The sequence below is a fragment of the Sphaerodactylus townsendi genome, unplaced genomic scaffold, assembly GCF_021028975.2.
Source record: "Sphaerodactylus townsendi isolate TG3544 unplaced genomic scaffold, MPM_Stown_v2.3 scaffold_1401, whole genome shotgun sequence".
In the NCBI taxonomy this organism is placed as follows: Eukaryota; Metazoa; Chordata; class Lepidosauria; order Squamata; family Sphaerodactylidae; genus Sphaerodactylus; species Sphaerodactylus townsendi.
Window position 1 is genome coordinate 1 of NW_025949960.1, and position 10,618 is coordinate 10,618.

Consider the following 10,618-nt stretch of genomic DNA (forward strand, 5'->3'; position numbering starts at 1 on the left):
TTTTAGTAACAGGTTCCCATGGTGGTGGGATTCAAACTGTGGCGTAGTGCCAACGGGGCTGGGCGGGTACACGATGTGGGCGTGGCCGGGCATTCCTGGGTGAGGTTGTGGCAAGGACACAGCCACTGCGCCGGTCCTTGGGCGGGAAACAAATGCACGCAGGCGCAGGCTGCCACGCACGCCGGTGCACCTCCTGCTAGACTGCTTCCAGTTCTGTGCGCTACTGCTGAGAGGAGGGGCGTAACTAAGGCAAAAATCAAGTGGCAAAATCACCCATTAGTAACCCCCTCTCGGCACACACAAATAATTAGTAACCTACTCTCGGGAACCTGTGAGAACCTGCTGGATCCCACCTCTGGTTAGCTCCATCTGGCCTGATGGCTGACCCCCTTCTAACTGGAATGGGCTGTCTGGGACCATGAGCAGAAGTGCTACCCCAATATAGTTTTAGTTGAGGGGTCTAAGGGGCTGCCTTCGCTAGTGTATCCCCCCAGAGAGCATTATACTCATCTGCAGACAACTTACAGAGAGCTAGCGTGATGTAGTGGTTAAGAGCAAGTGCACTCTAATCTGGGGAACTGGGTTTGATTCCCCGCTTCCACTTGAGCTGTGGAGGCTTATCTGGTGAACTAAATTAGCTTGTGCACTTCAACACACACCAACGGGGTGACCTTGGGCGAGTCACTGTTCTTTGGAGCTCTCTCAGCCCCACCGACTTCACAGGGTGTGAGGAGGGAAGGGCAAGGGGATTGTAAGCCCCTTTGGGTCTCCTACAGGAGAGAAAATGGGGGTATAAATCCAAACTCCTCTTCTTATTGGTGATCCCTGGTGGTCCTCAGATAGGGCCTTTTCAGCTGTGGCTCCTACCTGGCGAAACCGTCTGTCTACAGCCGTGGTGGTGAACCTATGGCACTCCAGATTTCATGGACTACAATTCCCATCAGCCCCTGCCAGCATGGCCAATTGGCCTTGAAAATTCTGGCCTAGTTTCGAAGGGCCTGGAAGACAGAGGCGTTTCACCAGGCCTATAATTGAGGACAGCAACGGTCGTACAAACTATTGGCCTGAACTGAATTTGTGGACTTCCTTCGTGTCTTTTGCTATATGGGGCTGCCCCATGATCCCAAGTGAGTTGCCTGTGCTGTCCTGTGGAGTATAGAAATCGCATCATTAGCTCCATCTGCTATTACAGCTGAAACATCAAAGACCTGGTCAGGCTCAACTGCGGGGCTTTTTTATGCCCTGACTAGTTCCTGCTTAAATTTATGATTTAAAATATGGAGAGTGTGCTGTAAAATGTTTAAGATGTTGTGACCTTTTTAGATTGTCTATACCTGTATAGTCTTGTGTGTGTGCACATGTGCATGCCATCAAGTCACCACTCACTTATGGGGACCCCATAGAACAGTGGTGGCGAACCTTTGGCACTCCAGATGTTATGGACTACAATTCCCATCAGCCCCTGCCAATTGGCCATACTGGCAGGGGCTGATGGGAATTGTAGTCCATAACATCTGGAGTGCCAAAGGTTCGCCACCACGGCCATAGAAGAAGAAGAGTTGGGATTTATACCCGACCTTTCTCTCCTGTAAGGAGACTCAAGGTGGCTTACGAGCTACTTTCCCTTCCTCTCCCCACAGCAGACACCTGGTGAGGCAGGTGGGGCTGAGAGCTCCGCAGGATCTTTCTAAGAACTCCCCATGATGGGTTTACCCGATTTCAAGCCTAGTCGTGCTGGCTTAGTGCCAACGTTCTGGAAGAAATGACCGCTTGTTTAGCTCATGGTGTGTCTTCCTGCAAACGCGAAGACATCCACACTTCAGGGAGACGGAGAAATCCGTCAGGCTCGCTGGAACTCCGCAGACCAGCGGAATTCCAGCAATGGCATCTCCTTTGCACTGGGATGGGGCCTAGAATGGATTGTCTCCTTGACTGTGTATCAGCTAGTTGTCCGTTTCCATGAGTTCCTCTCCTCCGCTGGTATGCTAATGTAAACTGCTTATCTGAGGGACCGTCTCTCCCTATACTGCCCTTCTAGGCCCCTCCGCTCGTCGATAGCGAGCTTATCTGAGGGACCGTCTCTCCCTATACCGCCCTTCTAGGCCCCTCCGCTCGTAGAGGCGATCCGGCTGGCCTCTACAAGGGCCAGGGCTTTTACGGCTCTGGCCCCTACCTGGTGGAACAGGCTTCCAGGTGAGATCAGGGCCCTGCGGGACTTACAAAGTTTCCGCAGGGCCTGTAAAACGGACCTGTTCCGCCAGGCGTTTGGCCAGCCGGGATGATGTCAACTCCGCCATAAGAACATCTGGCCTCCCGTGGGTATATAAAGGGGGAAGGAGGGGTTGTTTAGTATTTTATAGCATAGTACAGCCATCTGTAGTTAGTATTTTATATATTCATTGTAAATTATGTATTTGATGTTTAAAATTGTTTTTAGTGTTGATGGACACTGCCCTGAGCCTTTGGGGAGGGCGGTATATAAATATAAATAATAATAAAAAAAATTAAAATAAACGCTAGCAATGGGACTGCGTGGAGGCAGGGCGTCCCAGTTAAGAGCGGCGGACTCTAATCTCAAGAATTGGGTTTCTTTCCCCACTCCTCCACACAAGCAGCATTATTTCACTCTCTCTGCCTTCCCACCGATCTAGGTTGGTAAATTCCTGCCGACTTCTAGGTCTCGTTTTCTCTCCCCCCTCCGGGCAGGTTCATCTTCCAAGCCAAAGTGGGCGGCCGCTGGTTCCCGGCCGTCACCGCGCACAGCAAGAAGCAGGGCAAGCAGGAGGCGGCTGACGCGGCGCTGCGGGTCCTGATCGGAGAGACGGAGAAATCCGAACACCTGGAAGGAATGACGGTCACAGAGGTGCGATTCACAGAGACCCTTGGCTGCTCTGGAGGTGTCTGTGCGAGCCCATTCGCTCGCCTGCCTACCTCATTCCAGAGTAGTTCCTAGCATGAGGAGGGCAACCAAAACGGTCAAAGGTCTGGAGTCCATGCCCTACGAGGAGAGACTTAGGGAGCTGGGGATGTCTAGTCTGGAGAAGCAAAGGTTAAGAGGTGACATGATAGCCATGTAGTGATATGATAGCCACTGGAGCAGCAGTGGCGTAGGAGGTTAAGAGCTCATGTATCTAATCTGGAAGAACCGGGTTTGATTCCCAGCTCTGCCGCCTGAGCTGTGGAGGCTTATCTGGGGAATTCAGATTAGCCTGTACACTCCCACACATGCCAGCTGGGTGACCTTGGGCTAGTCACAGCTTCTCGGAGCTCTCTCAGCCCCACCTACCTCGCAGGGTGTTTGTTGTGAGGGGGGAAGGGCAAGGAGATTGTAAGCCCCTTTGAGTCTCCTGCAGGAGAGAAAGGGGGGGATATAAATCCAAACTCCTCCTCCTCCTCCTCCATGTTTAGATATTTGAAGGGATATCATGTTGGTGAGGGAGCAAGCTTGTTTTCTGCTGCTTCAGAGACAAGGATCAGGAGTCATGGGTTCAAGGATCAGGAAAAGAGATTCCACCTAAACATCAGTGGAATTCACTGCCTCGGAGTGTAGTGGAGTCTCCTTCTTTTTAAACAGAGGCTGGATGGCCATCTGTCAGGAGTGCTTCCATTGTGTATTCCTGCATGGCAGGGAGGGTTGGACTTGATGGCCCTTGAGATCTCTTCCAGTTCTATGATTCCACACTGACCATTTTGTGGCAAGCTCTGCCATTTTGTGGTTGACTGCCTCTATGATGGCCGTTTTGTGGTTCCGCACGCTGCCTCGTGTCACAGTTCCAGAGGTGCCCATAAGCTCAAAAAAGTTGGGGGATCTCACTCTACATAATAAGACAGCGGAGCAAAAAAATTCCCAGCTTTGTGGTATCCGTTTCTTTTCAACTCCCGTCCTTCCCCCGAATCTTGCTTCCTTCTTCCTTTTTTTGCTTCTATCCTGGGTTCCTTGCATAACTAAAAGGCCTCTCCTCCGTCTCCGTTCCCCCCACGGCAGCTCCCCGTGAGCGGAAGCACCCTCCACGACCAGATCGCCATGCTCAGCCACCAACGTTTCAACACGCTCACGGCTCGCATCCAGCACAGCCTGCTCGGGCGCAAGATCCTGGCCGCCATCATCATGCGGCGAGGGCAGGAAGGCCTAGGAGTCGTGGTCAGCATCGGGACAGGTAAGACCGGCCCCCCTCCCTCCCGGGCAAGGCTCGAGCCGTTGCAGAGGTGTGCCGGGACGTAGCCTCCAGCACTGTGCGTGTGGAGCCTCTGGTGTAAAGTTACCTTCATTTTTTCCCCCCCGCCAGGAAACCGCTGTGTGAAAGGGGAGGAGCTGAGCCTGAAAGGGGAGACGGTGAACGACTGTCACGCAGAGATTATTTCCAGAAGGGGCTTCATAAGGTGAGGAGCAGGCAGCGGGGGAGTTGTGGGGGTTTCCTGCAGATGACGGGCCCCGATCCAAACAGACTGCACAAGAGCGGGAACAAAACTTAACCCGGTTGCAATGGATTTCAGTACCTGAAGATCGAGACCATAAATATGAAGGGCAGGGGCGTAACTAGCGAAAATAAAGCCCAGGGCAGACTCCACGTTTTCTGTCCCCCCCCCCCCATAGGCCCCCTGGGCCCCCCACCTCCGCGCCCCACTTACCTTAGCTGGCAGTGGGACCAGGCAGAGGAGCACGGGGGTGCGGCTAAGAGGAGGGGTGTGGGGGCCCCCATGTGACCCCAACAGCGGCCGCCCGGAGCACCTATCCCTGCCCCGTGGAAACTACTCTACTGACGAAGGGCCATTAATTGTGAAATTTAAAAATATAGAAAATATATTGATTACAAACTGAAACCATCCAACAACGTTCTCTGTAAGCCTTGCAGGTCGGGTGGCTGCCCTGCAGGGGGAGCTCTTGGCAGCTCCGTTCTGCTCAGCAAGAGTGAAATGCTGGAGGTGTGACCGGCTTAAGCCTGCATGTCGCAGTGGTTAAGAGCGTTGGGCTCTCATCTGGAGAATCATGTTGAATTTCCCCACATGAAGCCTGCTGGGTGATCTTGGGCCAATTACAGTTCTCTCTGAACCCTCACCCCAGGCAACGGCAAACCTCCTCCAGACACCTCCTTCCTTGAAAACCCCTCGGGGTTACCGTAAGTCAGCCGTGAGTTTGCGGCTCTTTCCACCCCACCTTGACCTGGACGGCCCAGGAAAGCCTGATCTTGTCAGATCTCAGGAGCCAAACTGGCCAGTACTGTTATAAAGTAAATAAATGAATATGGGGGCGGGGGGAGACTAGGCTGTGAAAGACCGGTTTGTGGGTTTTGACCTTTGAGGCCTTACGCGGCCTGGGACCCTCGTACCTTAGAGACTGCATTACCCCATATTCCCCTACTCTTGCTGGTGGTTCCTGGCCCCTCAATGATGCGGCTGGCCTCCACACCTTTACGGCCCTGGCCCCGGCCTGGTGGAGCACTCTTCCTCCAGCTGTCCGGACCCTGCGGGACCTTGGTGAATTCCACAGGGCCTGCAGGACTGAGTTGTTCCACCGGGCCTTTGGAGTGCCCAGTCGCTGAGGTGCGCCCCCTCTCCTTTGCTTTGCTCCCTATATTTTTTACAATTCCATTCTTGTATATATATTTGTTATCCTTTTAGGGAGGAGTCCGGCCGTTCCCTCCTTCTGGGGAGGTTTTAATGAATTGGGGTATGGGAGGCCGTTATTATTGTTTTGACCGCTGTTTAAATGGGTTTTAATGGTTTTTAATGGATTTTAGTAAATATGGTCACTATTGTGACCCTTGTTACACATTGTATACCTACTGATATTGTTGTGCACCGCCCAGAGTCCCTCGGGGATGGGGCGGTCTATACATTTAAATAATAAATAAATAAATAAATAAATAAATAAATAAATAAATAAATAAATAAAACATCCGGACGAGTTCAGGGCAAAGTTGAGACACAAAGCAGAGACTGTCGGGCTTCACAGCCCAGAGTCGCCGACGGCCCCGCTGCATCTCTGGGGTTCTATTCCAGGTTTCTATACAGCGAGCTCATGAAGTACGACCCCTCTGCCCCGGAAGACAGCATTTTTGAGCCAGCAGATGACGGCAGGCTGAAGATCAAAGATGACATCACCTTCCACCTGTACATCAGGTGCGTTACTACCTGCAGCGTGGCCCTGGCAGCAGTTCCGCCTTCAGACACTGGGGGTGGGTGGGTGGACTGTCTCGAGAGAGAATTCTAGAATACCTTTTCCAGGTATGTCCTGTGAGGTGCCTTCACTTTGCCATTTTGGATCCAGGTTAAGACCTTCGTTATCTTCCAAGACTTTAATGGCTAGTTTGTCTCTTTACCGTTGAGGGTATTTTTCATTCCCCTTTCCCCGCTGCTCCCTATAAGCATACGGAGTTTGGAGCGGACTCCCTGGAGTCTTTTCTGTCATTCTGACCTGCTGCTTTAATCCCCAAGTATTTGGTTGCCTTTTTGATTTACAGCATGTTTCGTTATTGTCTCTATTCCTTGTTCTTCCTTGTTTTCACCATATTCAGTGTCATTATCTTTAGTTTTATTTTTTATTCTGTTGGCATCCAGAATAAATTCCAGATCTTTGAATTTGTCCTGTAGTCTTCTTCAGAGAGCGCTTTGGCTTAGTAACAGGAATAATCACTAGGGTGTTGGGTTTTCTGGGTCGTATGGCCGTGTTCCAGTAGTAGTTTCTCCTGATGTTTTGCCTGCATCTGTGGCTGGCATCAAGATGCCAGCCACAGATGCTGGCGAAACGTCAGGAGAAACTACTACTGGAACACGGCCATATGACCCAGAAAACCCACAACACCCTAGTGCCGTGGTGGCGAACCAATTGCCAATTGGTCATGCTGGCAGGGGCTGATGGGAATTGTGGTCCATAACATCTGGAGTGCCAAAGGTTCGCCACCACTGCCCTAGTGATTCCGGCCGTGAAAACCTTCAACAGGTACATCGTCTGGCATGATCTTTGGCTCAGTTGGGGCTCCACGTTTCTCGTTCTGCTTTTTTTTTCTAGCACGGCACCTTGCGGGGACGGGGCGCTCTTTGACAAATCCTGCAGCGACCAGGCAAACACGGTTGGAGAGGGTCCCCATCAGCCACTGTTCGAAAACCCCAAGCAGGGGAAACTGCGCACCAAGGTGGAGAACGGTGAGTGCAGCAGGAGCTGGGCTCTGTTGGATGGCGTCGGATTTGATTTGGCGTCCTGGAAACTGCAGTTTTGCGTTTGAAGGGTGGGGGAGAGTAACCCCGTAGCCCTTCAGGAATCAAAGATTTGATAAATAGGGTGTTGGGGTTAAGAGCAGGTGCACTCAAATCTGGAGAACCGGGTTTGATTCCCATCTCTGCCACTTGAGCTGTGGAGGCTTATTTGGTGGACTAGATTAGCCTGAGCACTCCAACAGCCGCTGTTCAGAAAGGGCTACTGTCCGGGCCCTGCGGGACCTTGGGGATTTCCGCAGGCCTGTAAGACTGAGTTGTTCCACCGGGCCTTTGGAGAGACCGGCCGCTGAGGGTGCCCCTGCCCCCTCCTCTTTACCCCCATGGGCCCTAATACCATCAGGACCCATTATTTCACATTAGGAGGGTTTCGTAAGGGCGCGGGCGATGTTTTAAGATATGACTGTTGTTTTAATTATATGTATGTTTTTAGCTGATGTTTTATCTGTACACCGCCCTGAGCCCTTCGGGGATAGGGCGGTATATTAAATTTAATTAATTAATTAATTAATAATAATAATAATAATAATAATAATAATAATAATAATAATAATAATGATGATGATGATGATAATGACAGACAGACAGACAGACAGACAGACAGACAGACAGACAGACAGACAGACAGACAGACAGACAGACAGATAGATAGATAGATAGATAGATAGATAGATAGATAGATAGATAGATAGATAGATAGGGGGCATACATTGAAAATGCTGGGGGGAAGAATTAGAACTAATAAAAGGAAACACTTCTTCACGCAACGTGTGATTGGTGTTTGGAATATGCTGCCACAGGAGGTTGTGATGGCCACTAACCTGGATAGCTTTAAAAGGGGCTTGGACAGATTTATGGAGGAGAAGTCGATTTATGGCTACCAATCTTGATCCTCCTTGATCTGAGATTGCAAATGCCTTAGCAGACCAGGTGATCGGGAGCAACAGCCGCAGAAGGCCATTGCGTTCACATCCTACATGTGAGCTCCCAAAGGCACCTGGTGGGCCACTGCGAGTAGCAGAGAGCTGGACTAGATGGACTTTGGTCTGATCCAGCTGGCTTGTTCTTACGTTCTTATAGATAGATAGATAGACAGACGGACAGACGGACGGACGGACGGACGGATAGATAGATAGATGGATAGATAGAGCTTTCCTTCTGGAACAGTAGGACTGCACTTGTACTAGTTTTTTTGGGTGGCTGTTTCATGTTGTTATTCTTTTTAACAGGAGAAGGCACCATTCCCGTGGAATCGAGTGACATCGTGCCAACGTGGGACGGGATCCAGCACGGTGAGCGCCTCCGCACCATGTCCTGCAGCGACAAAATCCTTCGCTGGAACGTCCTGGGCCTGCAGGGGGCGCTGCTGTCACATTTCCTGCAGCCGGTCTATCTCCGCTCTGTTACGTTGGGTAGGTAGCTCCCCACGGCCCCCAGCATCAGTTCTTGTACCTCTCTGTACCTTCTGTTCCAGCAATGGACTTCTTCTGGCCTGATTCTGCCGAGTGTGTTTGTGCGGGTTGTGACGCCTAGGCTGGCAAAGTAGCTGCCATGTTCCTCTAGAATACTTCCTTTGTGCCAGTGTGGCGAGCAAGTGGATTCTAATCTGGAGAACCGGGTTTGATCCCCCACTCCTCCACCTGAGTGGCAGAGACTTATCTGGTGAACCAGATGTGTTTCCCCACTCCTGCATTCCTGCTGGGTGACCTTGAGCTAGTCACAGTTCTCTCAGGACTCTCTCAGCCCCACCTGCCTCACGAGGTGTCTGTTGTGGGGAGAGGAAGGGAAAGGAGCTTGTAAGCCCCTTTGAGTCTCCTTACAGGAGAGGGAAGGTGGGGTATAAATCCAAACTCCTCCTCTTCAGATTTTTTTTTAACCCTCTCCTTTCCAGGCTACTTGTACAGCCAAGGTCACCTGACACGCGCCATCTGCTGCCGCATGTCGAGAGACGGCAGCACGTTCCAGGCGGGGCTCCTGGAGCCGTATTTTGTCAACCACCCAGAGGTACGTCCAGATTCTCTTGCTCTGGGCACCCTCTTGCCCTTCCCCAAGCACGTTCCGTTGCCATTTGGTCTTGCTGGGCTGCGTGGCCTCCCCTCTCCTGAAAACTTTGCAATCGGCTTTATTTTTCCTTTCTCATGGAAGACCAAGACAAAAACTGCATGGCGGCAGGTGCAGACGCCACCACTTTCCCTATGCAAGAAAGGACGGTTTGCAGAAGAGGGAAGGCACTGCTGAGTGTCAGAAACATCGGTCCTGGGGAGGATGTGGCTCAGGGGTAGACTGTCTGCTTGGCCTGCCGAAGGTCGCGGGTTCAAACCCTGGCACCTCCAGTTTAAAAGGACTAGGCTGTGGTGCAGTAAAAGAATAGCTTCTCACTCCTAATTCTCACATACGTGACGATAAGTACAGAGGTGGGATCCAGCAGGTTCTCACAGGTTCCTGAGAGAAGGTTACTAATTATTTGTGTGTGCCGAGAGGGGGTTACTAATTGGTGATTTTGCCACGTGGTTTTTGCCTTAGTTACACCCCTCCTCTCAGCAGTAGCGCGCAGAACTTGAAGCAGTCTAGCAGGAGGTGCACCAGCATGCATGGCAGCCTGCGCCTGCGTGCATTCGTTTCCCGCCCAAGGACCGGCGCAGCGGCTGCATCCTTGCCACAGCCCCGCCCCCAGAATGCCCGGCCACGCCCCCGTCGTGCCCCGCCCAGCCCCATTGGCGCTACGCCACAGTTTGAATCCCACCACCATGGGAACCTGTTACTAAAATTTTTGGATCCCACCACTGGATAAGTATATGTAAGTTCCATTTCAGGAGGTTCTGTCTTCAGTGGTGTCTGCATGTGTGTGCAGACGCGAGTGGGAACTGGCCCTTTTGTTCGCTCCGCCTGTCTTACAGAGACAAGCTCCGCCCCCTTCTCATTTGATCAGGCTTGCTAGCGGCTCAAGCTAGAGGAAACACAAATTGTCCCGCAGGGCTACCGCTTCACGCTGACAAAATAAGCCTCCGACTGGAGTGCAGTGACGCAAACTTTTAAAAACTTAAATATTTCTTATGCAATTCAAATAAGAATGCAAAAAAGGTACGCAAGTATGTAACAAACCAGCCATTTACAGTGGTGCCTCGAAAACCAGTGCCTTCGACAATCATCGATTTCAGAAATCGACGATTGCCAGGCACCGATTTCCGCCCTTGAAAATCATCGGACCCCTCGATTTCCGTTGGCCACTGAGGGTACACAAACGCTGTTGCGCGTATGCGAACGGTGTTCACGCATGCGCAAACGGCGTACCTCGAAATACGCCATTTTCAAAAATCACCGATAATCTCCAGACGGATTATCGGCGATTTTCGAGGTGCCCCCTGTATGCAAGGATAAGCCAGCCGGAAATCTAGATTGAAGTCTC

At 51.5% G+C, this 10,618-nt stretch overlaps 1 protein-coding gene across 1 annotated transcript; it reads left to right on the plus strand.

Moving 5' to 3' along the window:
• Positions 1–1,088: 1,088 nt before the first annotated feature.
• Positions 1,089–9,283, plus strand: ADAR (adenosine deaminase RNA specific; the record flags this gene model as incomplete). The annotated part of the gene is made up of 8 exons (XM_048482331.1): positions 1,089–1,127; positions 2,707–2,863; positions 3,986–4,157; positions 4,287–4,380; positions 6,001–6,120; positions 7,010–7,143; positions 8,442–8,624; positions 9,104–9,283. Coding segments are annotated over exons 1-8 (1,063 nt in total), but the record flags the coding sequence as incomplete, so codon positions are not given.
• Between the last annotated feature and the right edge of the window lie 1,335 nt (positions 9,284–10,618).